The 23,614-nt window shown below is 36.3% G+C and overlaps 1 protein-coding gene across 15 annotated transcripts in view; it reads right to left on the reverse strand.

The window, feature by feature from the left end:
- The window catches only part of CEP128 (centrosomal protein 128), a 383,862-nt gene that overhangs the window by 157,454 nt on the left and 202,794 nt on the right, over nt 1–23,614 (reverse strand). Inside the window, exon 20 of one of the 15 annotated variants that reach the window (XM_042943971.1) lies at nt 14,253–14,719. The exons of the other annotated variants lie outside the window; for them this stretch is intronic. Within the exon in view, the coding sequence (XP_042799905.1) occupies nt 14,619–14,719 (101 nt within the window). The 3' untranslated portion in view covers nt 14,253–14,618. Of the gene's footprint in view, nt 1–14,252; nt 14,720–23,614 lie in introns of those variants that run through there. 15 annotated transcript variants of the gene reach the window in all.

Below are 23,614 nucleotides of genomic sequence, written 5' to 3' on the forward strand. Positions count from 1 at the left end.
AAATAGAACTTAACATTGGTCTCCCTTTTGCCCAGGTTTTCCCTGCTTTGACCGTTGCCTGATACTCAGATTTTTATCAATAAAAAGTTCTTTTTTATAACTTTCTTAATGTTTATTCATTTTTTGAGAGAGAGACACAGAGAATGAGCAGGTAAAGGGCAGACAGAGGAGGAGACACAGAATGCGAATCAGGCCCCAGGCTCTCAGCCATCAGCACAGAGCCCGACACGGGGCTCAAACTCATGAACTGTGAGATCATGACCTGAACTGATGTCAGATCCTTAACCAATTGAGCCACCCAGGCACCCCAATAAAAAATACTTTAAAACAGACACAGAAAATTTGGAAGAACATGGTTATAGCACATGATTATCTAATTTCACTATGAAGTTAATAAAAGCGCACAGGACTAAATCTTTCAGTGTGTCTAACCTACAAATGTGAGATGAAACCAAAATCCCAGATATTCACTAGTACTATAACAGATCAATATTTCTAAAACCTAAGCCATCACTCTTCATTCATCAGCCACTTATACATACACTCACCTCCAATTTTCAGTTCATTTTTATAAAGACCTATCACCATTTTTTAAAAATAATATAACCTTAAGATTATTATTGAAAAAGACTTTTAGGGGCGCCTGGGTGGCGCAGTCGGTTAAGCGTCCGACTTCAGCCAGGTCACGATCTCGCGTTCCGTGAGTTCGAGCCCCGCGTCAGGCTCTGGGCTGATGGCTCGGAGCCTGGAGCCTGTTTCCGATTCTGTGTCTCCCTCTCTCTCTGCCCCTCCCCCGTTCATGCTCTGTCTCTCTCTGTCCCAAAAATAAATAAAAAACGTTGAAAAAAAATTTAAAAAAAAATAAAAAGACTTTTATCAGTGAGAAAGATTCTATACTTGACTTTTTAAATATACATTTGACTCACCGACAGCTATCTTGAGCCATAAGAGAATTATCACATTTATTTGCTTTTTTTTTTTTTTTTTACTATCTTACCTTTAACTTCTACTAAATCAGAGAATCCTTACTTAAATCAACAGGTCATCAGAGGAATAACTAGATGCATAAGGTAGCTCTTTAGAATGTTGTAGGTAATCACATGAAACACAGACCCAGAAAGAGTATAGGAGTTTGTCATAGACAACAGCTTCCAGCATTTTATCAGACAGCAAGTTCTCAAATATAACACACTGAAAAGTTACAAGGCTAAATACTTCCATTAGGGGTATTAAAGCAAATAGATTTATAAAAGACAGTAAGCTGATACTGAAGCTGTCTATCAGCTTCAGTAAGCTGATACTGAAAAGAATAAAAGCTGATTGTCTTCTTGAATTAAAAATAAGCAGTAAGAACTAGAAACCACAGCTCTGTAAGTTAAATGGACTTGGACTGTAGGCAAGGTACCAATGGTATCAAATAATCTTTAACAAATGCCAAGTTCTTTGACAGACGTCTCCATTACTAACATATGGCTCATCAATAACAAAAATATCGCAAGGCAGATTTCTGGGGAAGAGTATCAAAACTAAATCTAAGATCAATTTAGCCATTCTCAAACCTTGTGTCATGTCAAACCAGAACACAACACAATCACTGTGTCTACAATGAAAACAGGACCCATAGATCTTTTCTGTATCTTATAATTAGAAGGTTAAAAACCTCCTTTCTGTGCCAAAGACAAACTACAGAACTATGAACAGAATTATAAGCAGGTGATTGACTGATAACTGACCGAAAAAAGTTTGGGTATGTGAATAGTACGAACTGAAATTCACCACTCTTTTTGCAAGCTGAGCAAATTGGATGCTTTATTTTAATGAGCCATGGAGAAGGACTGATTGATTATAGGGGATGTTGCTTTTTGGTTTACTGTTCACAAATCACTGATCTCCTTATTGTATTGTCTATATACAGTAATCTGTTCTCTCCTTCTTGCTTTTTGGAAAAAACAGAGGGGACAGGTTGGGGAGAATTTTACATCTTCAAAATTATCCTCACATATCAAAACTGACAGGCCCTTGAAGTTTAAAAGCACCTTTCACAATTCCAATTTAGTAAAAACAAAAACAAGAGATTTACACCAAACAGACGACACGTATAAACTGACCTTGAATCCCAGCGGCCTGCCAATTATAAGTTTCTTATATTTCTAAGCATATTTTTCTGGCAATCCAAATACAACATATGAGCTAGTTACTGACTATAAAATAAACAAGTCTATACCATTTATTAGGAATTAAAAAATTCAAACTGGAAAGAAATACTGTTTAAAATAATCCTCACAAAAAGCACAGAAGTCTTCTGTTCACCTGTGAAATTAACCTGACATTATCATTAAACAAATTTTGAAATACATATTAAGAAACAAAAGAAAGTGCAATGAAAATAAACACAAAAAATGTTTTTAAAACATACACTATCACAGAATTGATGACACTACAGTCAGTATATTAAAATACTTGTTGAATTTAGGTTCTATGAAAAGGAACTACAGAGATAACCAACATTCAAATTAACAAATCCAACATAGCTAAGATTTTTAGGTAAAATGAAAAATATTCACCTACAAAACACAGGGAGTAAGGAATGGGGAGGGAACCATAACAATTCTGAACCAAGTTCCAATGTTTTTAACACTTTACTTGGCCTCTTATTTTTCACTGTCAATTATAGACATTTGTGCCCATTAAAGGCACATCTGTAGTACAGTTTATGTTTCCATTTCTTCTAAAATTTCACTGGATCCCTAAATCAATTGATTAATTTCATTTCAGAAGAACAGCCTATGCTTTCTATTTCAGAAATATATTTTCTAATTGGAAAGTACTATAGCATCCGGGGAAAATATCATATATCACATGAAAATTAAGCAAAATCAAAAGATAATACTATTCTGCATAATAATTCCATTGAAGCTTGTGAAATTAGTAAATTAAGTGAAAACTTATCAGTTGCAATTTAATTCTTATCTGTCTTTATCCCCTCCAAATAATCTGTCTTGAAGTTCAAAGTTCCAAACTTTGTCTCTAAAATATTTGAGGTTAAAAGAAAAAAAAAAGGTGTAATGGCTAGAAATCTTTTTAGAAAAGAGAGATAAGCATCCATGTATAATATGACCTATATAATAGCACTTCCCATATTTTGGATGTTTTTTTGCCCCCTGAAATCTATTTCAGGACCAGGATTAATAATAACAGGGAAATTTACAGTCTGAGCAAAAATTTAAAATTACCATTCTACTAGAAGATTTACATAATTATAAACCATTTTAAAACAACTCCATCCTGAAATTATAAAGAAACTCTTTGTGGTATTTGTTTGCACAATTAAAGGAAGCCAGAATATCCATTGAAAGAAATATATTATCATTTCTTGCTTCACTAAAACCATTGTTTCATTAATGAGCTGATAAGCATTTTTTAAAATGCATTAAACGAAAGGAATATCACATTCAGAAATGAAAAACTGCTTACAACCTATAATCCTGGCCTACTTTTGGTTTTCCGGAAGGAGATATGTATGCCTTTCTTTACTTTCCTTTTAAGCATCAGAACTCTAGAAAAGATAAGCTTCCATAAACTCCTGGATATTAATTAATAAATCCAAGGATGTGCAATCTTCACAGCAAAAACTATAAATAAAGGATTTTGAACCACTGGTCCTTTATAGGAAATTGACAGTGCTTCTGATTGGCAAATTTCGAAATAATTCAGCAGAAAACATAAAATAAATAATCGCATAAATAGGATTATGAAAAAGGGGTCCATTTTCTTTCCCTACACAAAAGAATCTTTTAAAAAGCTTATTAAATACTATTTTTTTCCACTTTGAAAAATGTACACATTTTTGGTATTAGAGAACTGGTAAAGAGCTAACAGATTTTAATCCAAATACATGGGTTCCAAGCCTAGCTTTGACACTTCAATTGTGTGATCTCTGAACCTGAGAGGATAACAATATCTAAATCAAAGAACAATTGACATGATGATTAAAAACAATTAACACTATGCTTAGTGTTCAATAAGCAGTCTGTGAATGGTGTTTTATAATAATTGTTCCTGTAATTACTATCATCACCATCCTTGCAGATATTTTGGAGATCACATCACTATAAAAATTTTCCACTCCCCCCCAAAAAAATAAAATACAAATAAATTTTCCACTTCTGCTGACAAATGATCTCAAAATACTCAGTCTGTGACACATCCCATGATTTCCATAAAATGTCATGTTCTGAAAATACTCAAAGTTAAATGCAAAACATATTTTAAAACAGGTAAAAAAAGTTTAAGGGCTCAATTTTCTGCTTATAAGAAAATTTCATTATTGACTTTTAGAAAGCTCTATCGTTTCAAATGAAGAAAAAGTATGACTCAAAATGTGTGTACATATATTACATATATATATGTACGTATATGCATATATACCAGTATTATGTGTGAATGAGATAGGAAATAGAGCTATATTTAATACTAACTTGCTTTATTTACACCATATATACTGCCTCCCACATAGCTCTATTATAGAGAAAAGAAGATATTAAGGTACAATAGTCACAACTGGCTTAACCACCAGAAAGCTTAATTTCATATTTTCCCCTGTTAAGTGACCCAAATACCTTGTCACATTACATAAAAGTGATATACAGATACAATTCCCTATTACCCCATAAGGACACTACTCATGGAGCATATTACTTTTTTTTTTTTTATTTTTTAAATTTACATCCAAGTTAGTTACCATATAGTGCAACAAAGATTTCAGAAGTAAATTCCTTAATGCCCCTTACCCATTTAGCCGACTCCCTCCCACAACCCCTCCAATAACCCTCTTTGTTCTCTATATTTAAGAGTCTCTTATGTTTTGTCCCCCTCCCTGTTTTTATATTATTGTTGCTTCCCTTATGTTCATCTGTTTTGTATCTTAAAGTCCTCATATGAGTGAAGTCATATGATATTTGTCTTTCTCTGACTAATTTTGCTTAGCATTAATACCCTCTAGTTCCATCCACGTAGTTGCAAATGGCAAGATTTCATTCTTTTTGATTGCTGAGTAATACTCCATTGTATATATACACAACATCATCTTTATCCATTCATTCATCGATGGACATTTGGGCTCTTTCCATACTTTGGGTATTGTTGATAGTGCTGCTATACACATTGGGGTTCATGGAGCACATTACTTCTTGTTTAAGATACAGAACTGTTGTAAAGCTCAAATGGAACACCCATTGACTTTCATGAAACCATTAATTACAGGCACTTTGCTTGAATCTCACAATCACTCCCACTCCTTTTCACTCTCTCCTGCTCCCTTATGTGATCCTTTCTATTTCGTCATTCATTCATTCTTCCTCATTTACAGAAAATTTCAAATACACACAAAAATAGTATATTTACAATGCCTTGCTATTCAAGGTGTGATGATGAACATTTGAGTTCTTTCTGCCATTGTAAACAATGATTCTATGAATTGATTTTCTATTCTTATCAGTGATTCTATGAACATTCTTTTTTTTTTTATATGAAATTTATTGTCAAATTGGTTTCCATACAACACCCAGTGTTCATCCCAACAGGTGCCTTCCTCAATGCCCATCACCCACTTTCCCCTCCTTCCCACCCACCCCCCATCAACCTTCAGTTTATTCTCAGTTTTTAAGAGTCTCTTATGGTTTGCCTCCCTCCCTCTCTTTTTTTTTTTCCCCTTCCTCTCCCCCCATGGTCTTCTGTTAAGTTTCTCAGGATCGACATAAGAGTGAAAACATATGGTATCTGTCTTTCTCTGTAGGACTTATTTCACTTAGCATAACACTCTCCAGTTCCATCCACATTGCTACAAAAGGCCATATTTCATTCTTTCTCATTGCCAAGTAGTATTCCATTGTGTATATAAACCACAACTTCTTTATCCATTCATCAGTTGATGGACATTTAGGCTCTTCCCATAATTTGGCTATTGTTGAAAGTGCTGCTATAAACATTGGGGTACAAGTGCCCCTATGCATCAGCACTCCTGTATCCCTTGGGTAAATTCCTAGGATTGCTATTGCTGGGTTAAAGGGTAGATCTACTTTTAATTTTTTGAGGAACCTCCACACCGTTTTCCAGAGCGGCTGCACCAGTTTGCATTCCCACCAACAGTGCAAGAGGGTTCCCATTTCTCCACATCCTCACCAGCATCTATAATCTCCTGATTTGTTCATTGTAGCCACTGTGACTGGCGTGAGGTGGTATCTCAGTGTGGTTTTGATTTGTATTTCCCTGATGAGAAGCAACGTTGAGCATCTTTTCATGTGCCTGTTGGCCATCCGGATGTCTTCTTTAGAGAAGTGTCTATTCATGTTTCTTCCCATTTCTTCACTGGATTATTTGTTTTTCGGGTGTGGAGTTTGGTGAGTTCTTTATAGATTTTGGATACTAGCCCTTTGTCTGATATGTCATTTGCAAATATCTTTTCCCATTCCATCGGATGCCTTTTAGTTTTGTTGATTGTTTCCTTTGCAGTGCAGAAGGTTTTTATCTTCATGAGGTCCCAATAGTTCACTTTTGCTTTTAATTCCCTTGCCTTTGGAGATGTGTCAAGTAAGAAATTGCTGTGGCTGAGGTCAGAGAGGTTTTTTCCTGCTTTCTCCTCTAGGGTTTTGATGGTTTCCTGTCTCACATTCAGGTCCTTTACCCATTTTGAGTTTATTGTCATCAATGGTGTAAGAAAGTGGTCTAGTATCATTTTTCTGTATGTTGCTGTCCAGTTCTCCCAGCACCAGTTGTTAAAGAGACTGTCTTTTTTCCATTGGATATTCTTTCCTGCTTTGTCAAAGATTAGTTGGCCATGCTTTTGTGGGTCCAATTCTGGGTTCTCTATTCTATTCCACTGGTCTATGTGTCTGTTTTTGTGCCAATACCATGCTGTCTTGATGATTACAGCTTTGTAGTAGAGGCTAGAGTCTGGGATTGTATGATGCCTCCCACTTTGGTCTTCTTCTTCAGTATTACTTTGGCTATTTGGTCTTTTGTGGTTCCATACAAATTTTAGGATTGCTTGTTCTAGCTTCAAGAAGAATGCTGGCGCAATTTTGATTGGGATTGCATTGAATGTGTAGATTGCTTTGGGTAGTATTGACATTTTAACAATATTTATTCTTCCAATCTCTATGAATATTCTTGAACATACTACCTGTTAGACATAGGCAAGAAGTTCTCTTGGGTAAACTCTCATGAGTAATATTATTGAAACATACAATTTGTGAGTGCTAAATTCTAGAATACATTTTTTTTCAAGAGAAGTTATACCAGTTTATACTACACCAAACAATTCATAAGACGCTGGTGATCCATATCCCTTCTAACACTTAAAGTTACTAGATTTAAATTTATGCTAAATGAAAGTGGGATTTTATTGAACTAGCAACCTGCTATTATCTCATTTCTTCATGGTAACTGGACCTACATGACTTTCTTCTATTAAATATTTGTTCATTTCTTTTGCCCATTTTTGATTAAGTTGTTGCCTTTTCTTATTGATTTCTAGGAGTTCATTTATTCTTTTTTTTTTCTTTTCTTCTAACAGAGAGGCAGCATGTGTGAGTGGAGGACAGGGGCAGGGGAGGAGTCGGGGGGAGAGGGAAAGAGAGGGAGGGAGTGGGGGAGGGGGAGGGAGAGGGAGAGGGAGAGGGAGAGGGAGAGCGAGAGGGAGAGGGAGAGCGAGAGGGAGAGGGAGAGCGAGAGGGAGAGGGAGAGCGAGAGGGAGAGGGAGAGCGAGAGGGAGAGGGAGAGCGAGAGCGAGAGCGAGAGCGAGAGGGAGAGGGAGAGCGAGAGGGAGAGGGAGAGGGAGAGGGAGAGGGAGAGGGAGAGGGAGAGGGAGAGGGAGAGGGAGAGGGAGAGGGAGAGGGAGAGGGAGAGGGAGAGGGAGAGGGAGAGGGAGAGGGAGAGAATTTTAAGTAGGCTCCACGCTCAGTGCAGAGCCCAACAAAGGGCTCAATCTCATGACCCCAAGATCATGACCCGAGCCAAAATCAAGATTTGGATGTACAATTGACTAAGCCACCCAGGTGACCCTCATTTATCCTTAATATTAATCCTAGGCAGGTTTAATTTTACAACAACAACTATGTCTTAATCCGTAGTTTATTTTTTAAGTATCTTTTGATGAGAAGTACTTAATTTTAAGGTAGTCAAAGCTATCAGTGAATAAGAGGATTCTAATTTTTTTCATATGGATTAAACATTTTCTCCTACTTTTTGAATAGTCCTCCATTTTCCCCTAAAATTTCATGTAAAGTTATGTTGTAAAGTTTTTATATATACTCCATATATGAAATCAGAATATAATTAAATGAGAATTAGAATATTAGTGAATCTCTAGGTTAATTTGGAAAAAACTAAACATCTTTTGATATAAAAGTTTTCCTTTTCATAAATACGAGATAGTTTATCATTTATCTATTATTAAAGGAGTTCAGTAAAGTTTTACAATGTGTATGTGTACATTTTATACATCTCTTAATAGATATATTCCAAAGTATATTATAATTGTATTACTTTTGTGAATGGAATCTTAAAAACTATATTTCCTACTTGGTCATCGTTAATAAATAAGAATTGATTTTACATATTGAATTTTATATCCAGATGCTTAACTTCTTGTATAATTTCTAATAATTTGTAGATTATTTTTCTCTTAATAATCACATTTATCTATAAATCATGGCAGTTTTGTTTTATCCTTTCCCATCCTTTTACCATAAATTTATTTTTCTTCTTTTATTGCACTGACAAAACTAGCAGCTCATACTAGTATAAAATTGAATGAAATTGGTAAAAATGAGCATAATTTCTTATACCTATTTTCTTAATAGTATCTTAATAGTATCTTCCTATTTAAAATGATTTTTTTCATATTTATTTTTTTAGGATTATTTTTAGAGAGCAAGAGAGAGTACTCACAGGAGGGGCAGAGAGAGAGGGAGAGAGAATCCCAAGCAGGCTCCTCTACACTGACACCAGGAGGTAATTTGGGGTTCCAACTCATGAAATGTAAAATCATGACCCAGGTGCCCCTAAGATGATGTTTTTAAAAGACTTTTCTGTAGATATTTTATTTCAAATTTTAAAATGCCCTAATTTGCTGGGGTACTTGGGTGGCTCAGTAATTAAGCATCCGACTCTTGATTTTGGCTCTGGTCATGATTCCAGGGTCGTGGGATCAAGTCCCACATTGGGCTCTGTGCTGAGTGTGGAGACTGCTTGATATTCTCTCTCTCTCTCTTCTCTGTGTGTCTCTCTCTCCTTTCTGTCTCTCCCCTCTCTGCCCCTCACCCCTGCCTATGCTCTCTTGCTCTCTAAAATAAAAAAGTAAAAATAAATAAATGTACCCTTAATTTGCTAACAATTTTTTGCAATATGTATTTGTGCAGAAATTAACCAAATACATTTTTTTCTGCAACTATCAACACATTATTGATAATGTGTTTTTTCCATCTGATCATTTAATTTGGCAAATAATAGTTAGATATTTTCTAATATTAAACTATTCCAGTTCTGGGACAAAGCCAACTTGACCATTATATATTTTCTTTTTTTAAATAATATTAGATATTTGTGTTTAATTTTTTTAATGTTTATTTTTGAGAGAGAGAGAGAGAGAGAGAGAGAGAGAGAGAGAGAGAGAGAACACAAGCAGAGGAGGGGTGGAGAGAGAGGGAGACACAGAATCTGAAGCAGGCTCCAGGCTTTGAGCTGTCAGCACAGAGCCTGACACAGGGCTCAAACTCAGGAACCATGAGATCATGACCCAAGCCCAAGTCAGCAGCTTAACTGACTGAGCCCCCCAGGCGCAACACCCCCCCCCCCCAGACATTTGCGTTTAAATGAAATGAGTGAAAGGACTACATTACTCTTTTCTTATACTCATTTCCTGAATTTAATATCAAAATGTATGCATTTAAAATACAGATTTTATATGGTAAGTTGTCCTGTCAATAAATTACCTATAGTTTACTTCAACATTTCTTCAAATTTTGGAATGTGTGAATGTTTGAATGTTTGTGTATCTGTCTGCTTCTTCTCTATTGATAACCTACCTATTCCTTATCTATAGACAAGGCAACTTTAACCAAAAATATGCAATGAAGAGTAAAAGAAATTAATGTTATTTAGATCAAGAAAAAAAAAACAATTTAAGGAAGCTATTTTACCTATACAAAAACTAGCATCCTTTGCATATTTAAAAGAGAGTATTCTTCCTCAAGTAACAAGCTAAAGATAATGAAAAGCATAACTTGCCCAACTGTGTTGAGCTCAATTAAAAAATTAAAGGTAAAGATATTAGAATATAAATATCTAGGGGCACATGACTGGCTCAGTCAGCAGAGCATGTGACTCTTGATCTCAGGATTGTAAGTTCGAGCCCCACATTGGATAGAAAAATCACTTAAAACTACAATCTTAAAATAAAATGATATCTATGTACCTTACAATACACAAAAACCACAAAACCTTCATTGGAATTGGGGTTTTATATTGGATTAAAACAAGAAATAATTTAGGAACTTTATAGCGCGAAAAATGTTGGGATGCTCAAAAACGTAAGAGACATCTTTCATATGTTTTAGGATTACATACTAGAGTCCTTAATATAGAAAGCTAGCATACGCTAATCTATATTTTTCAGATTTTCTTGGCTTAAGAAAGAGCTGTTTGTCAATTGCTATCCACCCTCTATTTTCAACATGGACCGTTAATGTTTAAGAGATACATATGCTCAAGGGAAAATTACACAGCAGTTGAAGACATGAAGAACTGCCCATCAGTTAAGCACACATTCCCGCAGGTGATCTAAGAGCCCCAATTCAATTAAAATGAAATGGAACAGCATGTATATAGTAGACCCAGACTTTCCATCACTTTTTTCTTAGATACAGTCACTGGGGATAATCTGTAATCCTGCTGTGAAAGAAAATAAACACAAATGCTACTTTCACATAAAATATTATCTATCAAAAATATCAAAAACACTTTTACACTGCTTACTGTAAAATGTTCTAACTCCATTCCTTAAAGAAAAAAGGAAGAAAAAAATCAAACTCTAAATATGTATGAGGTTAACCAGTTTGGAGCTGAAAAGGTACAAGTAAACTCTCCCCAGAAATGAGATTCTACTCATGCTTGAAAATGAACATCTGACCCCTGGATGCTAACTATCACCTGATGATGTGCCCTATTCTTTAAAAACATAAGTATGTAATAGACTTTTTTCCCTGAGACAGATAAAATATATAGACCAGGAATTAACAAGAACTATTTTTTATTCCTCCAAGTAAAGTCTTCAAGCATTTATTTACCTCCTCTTCCTCTTTCTGATCATTGCTTTATCTTATTCTGGCTTGACTTTTTATAGACTAAGTCTCCATCTGATTACCTATGTCTAGTCCTCTAACCAGCTCTTTTATAAAAAGAGCCACTATTTCAATTTAACATCATTAAATATTTTACCCTCTACCAAAATACATGCTTCCCTAAACTCTATGCTGGTTAGAATAAGTGTTAAATATTACATTAATTTAACTTAAAACAACAACAAAAATGTTTCTAGATGATCAGTAACTCCTTTACGAGGTCTTAATTTCTTCCAATCCTTATGCTCTCTGGTTTCATTTGGTCCAGAATCCATATGACCTTAATTGTCAGCTACTTTGTCTTGACTGTAAAAACAGCCTTGCCAACAATAATAAAGAATGCATAAATTCAATTATTCACTAGGCTATACTATATCCATGTAATAAAAATAAATGAAATCAACATTCATCACTCTGAATAAATGGCATCAGCTTTAGCAAGAAGCTCTTTGCAAAAGTTCTTACACATAGATAACTAATGTTTTTGCACTAAACAAATTTTCATGTTTGTTTCCTGTTTTTTTTCCCCAATTGTTAGATCAGATTAAGGCATCGCATAGGAGGCTCATGGGAGTCCTCCATTCTTATTAGTTGATGAGAGGAAATAGAAATATTGGAAATATTAAAATATTGGAAATATTTCCCAAAGAAATATTTAGAAATAACAAAATGACCATTCTGTCTCTATTTCTGTAAAATAAATAAATAAATACATACATGAGAGGAGACTTTGCTTTATAAAGCTTCGGAGTAACTAAATCAGATAGCTTTAGTAAATTTATTAAAACTCTAAAACATGTTATCTTATTATAATTAAATCTGTATGTTTCCTCACCATCAAGGTTGAATTATATCAAACCCTTTTGAGTGCAGACATTAGATGGATGCAACAAAAAAGACCAAGAGTTAAAGAGAAAAGAATCATAAAGCAGAAATTTTCTCAGCATACATAATTATTCCAAAACATTCATCAAGAAATTGCTATGAAACCTCACAAATATGCCAAGCACCAGAGATACAACGATGGGTAAGAAATGCTTCTTACCCTCAACCTGTTCACAGTCTAAGTAGGAGGAGACCAAACTACATTAAGGTACAATTTGGAGGCATCACTGAAAGCAAATGAGCAGGTGAATTTATAGTGATGTTAAATAGGAGAGGACAGAGCTGGAATTAAAGACGGCAAGAACAGTGGCGAGATTTCTAGGTTACCCGAACTGCTACATATTTAAGCATTATCCCCAAGTTCCAATCATCTACATAGAAGATGCAACTATATTTAAATAACACAATTGCTTGGGGCGCCTGGCTGGCTCAGGAGGTAGAGCATGTTACTCTTGAACTCAGGGTCCTGAGTTTGAGTCCCATGCTGGACATGGAGACTACTAACTTACTTAATAACTCAATTGCTCAAAAACATGCTGAATATATGTTAGATTCTTAGAATACATACATTAAAGACTTTTAGTTTTGAGAAGCTTAAACAATATTAGAGCACTATGGGGGGGTTGTGTGTGCATTTATATACATATACACATATACTTATATAAACTTTATATATAACATAACAGACTTCTTATATTACAGGCCAAGGAAGTTCTTTTCTAATATGGATAATATCTTAAAATATTTTAAAGTGAAAGCGTTCTGATGTATTCACAAATTAAAATTTATATAATCATAGAGTCGAATGATTATAGTTTGATTTTGGTAACTGCCTAAACTATATCCCTTTTTAAAAAAATCATATAGTAACATGAGGAAAAGGACAAGAGGAACAAACATACCGAAGTAACAAAACCAGACTATGTTACTGAGTACAAGACAGAGTGATCTTGAAAATATCAACCATCCATTCTGTTCTAACCCGCTCCACTTGCTATTGCATCAGCAAATTTGGTTCACTGTTTTATAGTGTTTTATATTTATGATTGATAGAAAGCACAGTCTGGCAGACATACATTTTCACTTAAGTTACTCAGGAAGAGAGCTGGATGCTAAGTAGCTTCAATCTTCAGGAAATTAAATTTCTCAGATTAGTTGGCCCAGGTATAGATAAAAATCATTGCAAACACACTTTGTCTAAGATATTTAAAAGTAAGTGTAACAAAAAAAGCTCTAAATCATGACATAAACCTGGGTATCAGAAAAATACATATGCCTTTTTACGTGTGTGCAATTTCAACACAGTGCAATTCCAAAACCTAACTATCAATATCATACTTAATACCTTACTAAATAACTACCCATTTGTGACTTTCCTGCAACCCTTTACTATCCTGAGGTCTCTTTACCATGATCTACTTTGAAACTCAAAACAGGGGTACCTGAGTGGCTCATTGGTTAAGTGTCCTACTTCAGCTCAGGCCATGATCTCAGAGTTCGTGGGTTTGAGACCCATGTTGGGCTCTGTGCTGACAGCTCAGAGAATGGAGCCTGCTTCAGAGTCTGTCTCTCTCTCACCCTCTCTGCCCTTCCCCCACTTGTGGTGCCTCTCTCTCTCTCTCTCCCCCCCACAAAAAAGAAAAAGAAACTCAAAATAATTTCATATATAGTATCCTGAAATACTGCATTGTTATTAAATGAAAGATGTGAAATATGATGATTTAGTGGGTCAGACATTTTTTTCTTGCATTTTTTTATTCATTAAAAATAAATAGCTAATGTTAGGAATACATATTTAGTTTAAATATTTGCCACAGAATTTTAAAACAGACATTTTTAATAGATGTGCAATATATTATTTCACATTATGGTATTCTTAATGTGAAAAAATGACAGTCTTGTAATGGTTTTCCTATTTCTCCATTACAACACAAATCTACTCTAACAGTAAAGTAATAAATAATGCCACAACTTTTGTATGTTCAACTAGAACATGTATTGTGACCTATAAGTACATGTATTATCATCTCATTTTGAAACCATTAACACAGAAATTTTGTAGTAAAATCCACAGAGCAACAAATATAGATACAAACTCATCTTAAACTCCTGGCCTTCCCCAATACCTTAAGAATTTTTTTTTCTTCTTTAAATGGGCAAAATTTACTTCAAAACTTACTACAAGCTGACAAAGGCAAATGATTTTAAGCAGTGGTGTCAATGCTTTCCGGTTAGTAATAAATAACAGCAGTCATGCAGGTGCCGGGAAAGAAGACAATGTCATAGGCAATCCCAAATCGCCATTTAACCACAATCTTCTCTGGGGTCAGATTCTCAGGGGAGGAATAACCATGTCCAAAGTGACAAAAGGACCCAGAACACCCTCAGCTTATCCACAGGCCTCCGCAACTGAACAGATGACTGGGGCTGACTGCCTGGCAGGAACAGAGGAGAGCAAACTGTTTAATTCTCTCACAAACAATCCAGACCTTTTTAGATTTATACAATTCCAACTGAAAAAATATTATCCCACCCCCCCCAAAAAAAGAAAAAAAGATAAGCTGTTCACTAAATCTTCACCAATAAAGGACTAACTGCGTACCTCTAGCACTGAAAAGAAACTGCAGTTTTGTAGGTGACCACCGCTCAAACTAAGTTCCAAGAACATTAAAAATCAGGACATGATAATTCTAAGTAAATGAAAAATTTAATACCTTACATTTATTGCCAAGATAGTATGATTTTAAAATATTCCACATTCAGTAATATTTTTTTAAATGTTTATTTATTTTGAGAAAGAGCACGTGTGCACGAGCTGGGGAGGGGCAGAGAGAGAGGGGGAAAGAATCCCTCACAAACTGTGAGATCATGACCTCAGCCAAAATCGAGAATGGGACACTCAACTGACCGAGTCACCCAGGCACCCCCAGAAATATTTAATAAGGTTTTGTAACTGTACCGAATCAAGGAGAGCAATCAAAAAATATACAGAAATCTTGACAAGATTAAAGGTAATTAAAATGTGAAACACACAATAAGTACCATCGACTCTGGGGCATAGAGTGGGTGCAAAGGGATCCCCAAAAGATGAATTCTTCTAACTGATCACCCACATTGAGGGATTTTTGGAAAGGTAAAAACTGGACTTGGGGGTTTGACAGTTCACTGAAATGGAAAAACTCTAACTAGTTATCAGCAAAGGTCAAGGTGTAGAATCCAGCAAGGAGGAGGCATAAGCCTGTTATGAAATGCAAAGGAGCAATACAGGACCTGTGAGAGGTGGTGGAGTGAGCTAAAGAGTAGAGACAGAAGTCTGGTCTCTTTGCATAAGAAGGCTTTCCATCTTTCTCCAGTGAGGGAACATAATATTCCACCAGTCTAAGGCAGTGCTTCCCTTAGCTTAATGTGTATTTTAATAATGTGGATATCTTAAAATGCAGATTTGAATTTAGAAGATCTAGGATGGGGAATGAGATCCTACATTGCTAACAAAATCTCAGGTAATGTAAATGATGCTGGTCCATGGACCATACCAGGAGCAGCAAAAAGGTCTGTGCTAACTCTGGAGGTATCAATGGTTTAGGCAGCAGCAGCAGCCTACCCCAGATTGCTTAAAGTCTGCACAGCAACAGCTCAAGATATTTATATTCTAGATCAAATCTAAAGCCTATTTACCAGTTCAACTTACTATCAAGTCCCCTGTAATAAAGACAGAATTTCCATTCAATGCTAATATTTCATTTTACGTCCATAATAGAAAGGAACCTACATCTACATGTCATTTATGCAGTTCTCAGAAAATACAAGTTATAAACAGTTATGTTCTAGGTCAGAAGCAATAGTGTTGATCTTAGGGTTTATTCACAATTCACTTTAGCCCTTAACAAGACATAAAGTACTCTTTCAAAACTTAATTGAAATCCAATTTTTTCTTCAGGGAGTTTATTTTTGATCATTAAGAATCAGCTGGTATCATTATTTTTGTTTGGGGGAAAAAAATCATCAAGTGTTTTAAAGGTGCTCTACAAGACAAGAATTAGAGGCCATACTTGTTGATTTAAAAAGAGAGAGAGAGAGAGAAAGAGAGAGACAGAGAAAGAGCCCATTGCTAAGTTATGATATCTAAAAATCAAAAATATTACAAAAAGGCAGCTCCATACTTATGAATATGTTTAACTATATCAATAAGTCAGTTGTTTGAAATTTAGACCATAATTTCCCATTTAAAAATGGTGTTGTCCCTAGGACAGATCACAATGCACAAAGTAGGAATTTGTTTAAAATATTGGGTTCGCATTGCCAAAATATGCATTTGAAAAAATAAGAAAAGGAAAATATTGCAATTGAATAAGAAATCATTTTCAATTTACCTTAGATGTTAGTGTTTCACAAAGGATGTTTGAGGATGAGGAGGGATGTAGCAGAGATTTCTGTTTCCTCCCACAAATGCTTTAGACTCTGATACATGACTTCAATTCAAGACTTTAATTTTTTCTCGGAAGACAGAACTCTTCATTTGCATGGTTTCTATACATTAATCACAACTAAGGATATTTTGTTTTTTAAACTATTAAGCTAATCATATTATCTGCAGTTTACGAATGGGGCAATAAAAAGGAAAGGGAGTAGATATGCTTCTGGAGGCAAACCTTGGAAAAGAAAGAGGAGAAGAAAATTTGTTGCAGGGGTTACCTCTGTGCCTCCGAGAAAGAGACTGCCTATCGTGGGAAATGTAAAGTGCAAGACAGACAAAGTGGAAAGCACACAAATACATGACCTCATGCGGGAGAAAATAGGGTTTGGGAATCATTGGTCAGAATTGTCTTCACTGGTCTTGACAGAAGTTGGAAAAAGGGCAGACGATGTTGCAGAGAGCAGGTGACACATGCGTTGAGCTTTGAGAAAGAATTAGTTCACCAGCAGTTGAAGATGGAATTTGAAACAGAAAAAAAAAAAAAAAAAAAAAAAAAGCATATCTGAAGGGCCAAGATATGAAATGGTGGAATGTGCTCAAATAATGTCAAATGGTGTTGCTGGAGGGCAAAGTGCCTGGGAGAGTAAGAGTATTAATAGATTTAAAGGGTCCATGAAAAACTTTAAGGTTCATATAGTGTATCCCTTATATAACAAAATACTGTGGAAAGGATTAAACAAAGGTAAACATCTCCAGATTTCTTTGTGGATGAAACACTCTGGTATTACAGAGAATAGACTGGATGGTGGAAAGACTTAAGAGATAGGGGATGTTCCATGAACAGAATGTGGAAAGTCTGAACCACAGTACAATAGTCACTGGGAAAAAACAACAACAGAAAGTGGTGGTGGAGGGGGGTGTGGTGTATTGATTTTCAAACTATGAGAAAGGTAAATGAGGACCACTTAGTGACAGCTTGGTTACTGGGATATGAGGGGTGTTGCAGGATATTGAAAAGACCTGGAGGGTTCTACATTAGTTGAGTGGGTAGACAGGGAATAAAGGAAGACAAGTTGTACATGAAAGAACATGGTTGGTGAATATTCAGATATAATGCATGTGAGCTACTTGTAGGAGATCCAAGCAAATATGTATTTGAAAGGCTGTAAGATACCCAAGTTGGAAAACTGAGGAAGAGGCTGGCTAGAAGTCATGAGCATTTGGATGTTTAAATCATGACAGGAGACTACATCTTCCCAAGAGCACATGAGGTATGAAAAGATAAGAGGGTCTAGAATCCATATTTAGGAAACACCAAAATTTAAGGAATGAATAGAGTAAAAGGAGCTGCTAGAGGAGCTTGGAACATGCTCAGAAATGCACTCAGCAAGCAGAGAAGAGTGGTGGCAAGCGTTCACTGAGAAGAGAGTGGCCATCAATGTCAAGTGCTACACAGAGATGAAATGACAAGTCCCCTGAAAAGGGGCCTTTGGATTTCACCATTAGGATATCAGCCCTGACCTCAGTGAAGTAAGATGAGAAATCAGATTTCAGTAGTTCGATGAAAGAATGGAGGAGCTGCAAAACGTAATGAGCGACATGGTTCCTCACAGGCCTTCGAATGAGAATAAAATTAAGTTGTACCTAGATGAGGCATAAAATTCAGAGAGGGTTGTTTTTTTTTGACAGAGCAGACTTAAACACATTAATATACTGAAGGAAAGCAAACATTACAGAAAATGGGTGCAAAACACAGAAAAGAGAGAAAATAACTGAGGTGGGAGATATTGATTCGGGGCAGAGAAAGAAGGCTGCTTTTCAAGCGGAATCCTGTCAGAAGACTGTGCATATTATCTGGATTAAACCTAAGACATAACTTCTTGATACTAGCTGCTTATGTATATTTAGGTCGTATCAAATTACCAAATGCCAATATCTGAAATTTAAGAAATAAAAAAGTTTTCCAAACATCAAAAGTAAGGAACTCTATACATCAATTTGACTTTTCAGGGATACAAGACTTCCTTCCCTTATTTTAGCTTTACTATAAAAGATCTTACTGATGAACTAGAAGTATAATGGTAGGCCTCCTTATACAATAAGAATAATTTAGAGGTACTAAAGAGTAGGTAATGGATTTTCTATTTTCATGCCATAATTATATCTCCCAAAATGTATCTAACCGTCATTCAACTGAATGTCTTCAAACACCTCTTTTGAAACATCTGAGATTAGGAATTTTTAATGAAATACTATCTAAATTATCTATTTTTCCCTCTCTAAACTTATTACTATTAAGATCACATTTGAAAAACCTTATTTAATTGATTTTATTCTTAAGAAGGCACAGCCATTTTCTTTTTTGTCTGTGCTTGCATTTTGTTTTTAGTAACTCATGCTAACTTGGAAAATGCTGAATAGAAAACAGGCTAACATTTTTAAATAGAAATACAGAGGAAGTTATGCTCTAACATCTGTTCTATCTGCTTACCTCAAAATGTGAAGATATGCTAAATCAGATTTCGAATGTGCTTTGTTTTATTTTATTAAACAAGAGTTCAGGGAAGATCATAAGAAGATTCATTGAACAAAGAGTGAGTATGGCAAAAGATGAAAATCAGACACACTTCAACATTTTGGGACATATCATTATTATGTCATCTAAAATAAGCAAAGCTATTTCATAGGACTTGTGTACTTGCGTTTACAAAAAGGAAAAATGTATATATATTAGAGACCATAGGTATTCTAGCTATAGATGTTTAAAATTATTAGTTTTTAACTTGTCTTTCTGAGGAATATGGGCTTTGTCCTGGTCAGTCCAAAGCATCTATCTGAGTGGAGGTTACAATTAGTAACTAAGGGTTTTGCTTTGACTTAGTAATTTAGGACTTAGGGACTTCAGGGATTCAAAGAGAAAGAACAGGGCACCTGGGTAACTGGGTCAGTTAAGCTTCCGATTCTTGGTGTCAGGTCATGATCTCCTAGTTCATGGGTTTGAGCCCCACATCAGCCTCTGTGCTGATGGTGGGGAGCCTGCATGGGATTCTCTCTCTCTCCCTCTCTCTCTGCCCCTCCCTGGCATGTTCATTCTCTCTCTCTCTCTCAAAATAAAACAAAAAATACAAGGAGAAATAACAATGTAATGTTCATCTTCTTTCATGCAAAATAGGATTTCTGGAGCTAGATATCAATTTGAAAGAAAATACTGTCTCCCATTTTAGCAAACCAAGGGACAAGCTCATTGAGCTGACCATATAGCTTTAAAATAACGGAGATCCAAAAGTAACAGGACATGATAAACAGGAGAGTCGGTTCCTTTTACGGCTTAAAAGAGGGCAGGGAAGAGAGAGGAAAACAAACAAGACTGTCTCACATATGAACTGATTTTCCCTTCTCGGTTCTCTGTCTAGAGAAGCAGCAGCTCATTAGATTAGCAAGGGTAAAACTGAGGGGAGCATAGGGCTCTCGATTCTTGGTTCCTGTTCAAGGCTCTGAAAAGTGACTGCCTCTCAGGCTGCCCTAGACAGCAAAGACACAGCGCCTTGGCAGGAGAGCACTGTCAGGTAGCAGGGGGACCCAAGGTTTAATCTGCCGATTAGCCTTTGGCTCTTGCATTGTCGAGAAGAAAGCAGAAGCCTCTGACAGTCTGGTGGGGGCACCTACCTCTGAGAGGCTGCCATAATGAAGGGAGGCTACAAAGCAGATGGTTCCGTGGAATCAAAGTGGACACATATCCAGGTCTCAGAGGAACTGAGGGCAGCAGCAGGAGGGGACGGGAGGTCAGGTTGGCCAGTGCTACAGGAAACGCTGCCCGAGATGAAATGCAGCAGATGACAAGTTACACCAGCTACAGACTCCAGCCATCAAATAAACGCCAGCAGGGAAGCACCAACCAAATGGATGAAGAACTTCACTCAGGGACAGAGGAGCCAGGGGAGGCAGGCTTCTCTTCTGCCTCAAAGATAGTAAGTTGACCTCTCCCTGATGCTGAAGAGGTGACCTGAGAGACTTAGCTTTCCTGGCCTAAGACAGACTGAAAAGGACTATTTTAAATTTTAAACCCTATCTGCCATTTAGTTCACTCTTTCCCACTAATTTTCTTCCTGCTCCGCCATGGGCCTTCCCACCTCAGACTTGGAGAGTCCGATGTTTCAGCTGTTCAGGCTAAAATCTTCAATATCATCTTTGACTCCCCTCTTTTTCTCAAACTTCCCAACTACACTCACACTCCCCTTTGCCCACTCTACTCTTATCACGCTGGCTTCTTTGCAGCTCCTCAAATAAGCTGAACATACTGCTGCCTCAGGGCCTTTGCACTAATGCCTCCCTCTGCCTGGACGCTCTTCTCCCATATGCACGTACATTTTCTTTCATTGTTTGTTCCAACAGCACTTTCTCAATGAAGCCTACCCTGATGATCTTACTTAAAATTACACTTTTCCTTTACTAGCATCCGTTAGCCCTCTAAGCCTCTTTTGTATGCCTTTTCCCATGGCAATTATTACCATCTAACGTACTCCATAATTTACTTAATTTGTTTTTGTCTATTGCCTGTCTCCTGCCAGTAAAATGTAACCAATACAGCTGTGGGGATTTCTGTGTATTTTATTCACTGCCGTATCTCTAGTTCCAAGCCAACAACAACCAGCATTACAAGGAGGCACTCAACAAATACTTGGTAAATGGTTGATTAACCAAAGGTATAAGATTCAAGAGGAAAACCAGATTATGGACCAAATTAAAGAACCCACCTTTTTTCTCATACATCCATTTGCCCTTGACATTACAGGTGCTCAAAGGTGATTTATTGATTCTTCATCATATACATACTCCTGACCATATTCTTATTGTCGCCTTTCCCACATTCCCCAGTGCAGCTCCAGGACTAACTGATGTCTAATAAGAGTAAAATCAAAACTATGAGCGGCATTTAAATATAGCAGCTAACATTTACTCAATACTTCCTAGCTGCTGTTTGAATCAATTTTTCATGTATCAGCACATTTGATACAACAATCCTACCAGCTGGACAGTATTATCAATGCAACTTAACAAATGAGGCAACTAAGGAACAGAGAGGTTGGGAAAGTTTCCCAAGGTCACAGTGTGGTAGAACCTAGGCAGTGAGACTTCAGGGCCCATGTTCTTAACTGCATCCTATAGTCATTCATTTGCATAGAGCTCATGTATTTCCATAGGGCTCACACATTTGCATAGGGCTCATGCATTTGCATAGGTTGCCTGGATACCCTGCAGCAACCCCACTGCCCCTTATTTTCCACACCATATTAAGAGGTATTTCTTTTAAATCAAGCAAAAAAAAAGTCTCAGAGAGGTATAGGAATACAAATACATAAGGCAAACCACTAACAAAATATCTACACACAACAGGGGTTTCTAATCACATAAATGTCACCACTTAAAAATGTACACTCAAAAAATGTACACTCAAATGATCATTTGTTTGTTCATTTGTCTCTTCTATGCTTATGGTAACTTAGATGAACAGAACTAAAGGAAAAGTTATTAGAGAGTAAAAATGTATGGATTGACACATGAAGCAAGAAAAAGATGGCCAGAGATAAAAAGGTAAGCAAAATCAATCACTAATGTGTTAAAACACATTTTAGTGTGTTTAAACACATTTAATGTGTTAAAACACATTCTAGTGTAGAACCTTGGAAAAGTCTCTTAACCTTTCTGGGTTCAGTCTTTCATTTGTAATAAAGATAGTTATAAACAAGAAGGTATAAAGGGACCCTCCTGGTTCTCAAAACTGTGGCTGTCTCTAAGTCTAAATTAAGTTGTGTGCGCAAGTTCCCCAGCATCTACCAAGAGACCGCATTCTCTGTAGCATCCCAACCATTAGCATGCCTTCAGTTACTGAAGATTTCCAGAGGACTCTGTGTTTGTCATGGCATATTTAAAAATGTTTTTGCTGAGCAATATCAGTTTTTAAGACTTTATTCAGGTCCTATTCTAATTAAAATTTTAAAAATCAAAAGCTAAAAAAAAATCAAAAGCTATAAACTAGGAAATCAGAAAAAAACTGTGTTTACTATTCTAACTAGATTTGATGTCTGATTTTCTTATAACAGTAATTTCCCATTCAAAAATAGTAAAGTCAATGTAATCTACTTTTCAGCTTTTTATTGTGAGATAATTATAGGCTCACATGCAGCTGTAAGAAATTATAGAGAGTGATGTCTTATACTCTTTGCCCAGTTTCCTCCAACAGTACCATTTGGCAAAACGAACATTCACTATCGCTACCAGGAAGCTGACCTTGGGATAAAGCCCACGGACTTTATCCAGATTTCACCAGTTTTTACCTATACTCGTCTGTGTGTGTGCATGCGTTATGGGTGAGTATGTGGTATATTTAATTCCATGCAATTTTATCATTTTAGCATATGTGCAGATCTGTGTAAACATTCAACACCAACATAGTCAACACACAGGACAGGTCCTGCATAAAGATCCCTCATCCTACCCTTTTATAGTCACAGCTACACCCTATTTTCTTATTTTTTCCTTTTTCTTTCTTTTTTTTGAGAGAGAGCACACTAGAGAGCATGAACAGGGGAGGTGTTGGGGAGGAAGGAGGGTGAAAAGAGAGAGAGAGAGAGAGAGAGAGAGAGAAAATCCCAAGCAGGCTCCATGCCCAGCAGAGCCCCACACAGGACTCCATCTCACGAACCATGGGATCATGACCTGAGCCGAAATCAAAAGTCAGATGCTTACCCAACTGAGCCACCCAGGCGTCCCTCTGTTTTCTTTTAAAATAAGAGAAAACCAAAGAAAATTGTTTGGGCAATAGCATCTTAATTTAGATTCAACCCACAAAAGGATTATTGATAAAACCTTAAACTACAGAATTAAGAAACTATTTAGATTACCAAGACAGATGCTT

Source organism: Panthera leo, chromosome B3 (assembly GCF_018350215.1).
Source record: "Panthera leo isolate Ple1 chromosome B3, P.leo_Ple1_pat1.1, whole genome shotgun sequence".
NCBI lineage: Eukaryota > Metazoa > Chordata > Mammalia > Carnivora > Felidae > Panthera > Panthera leo.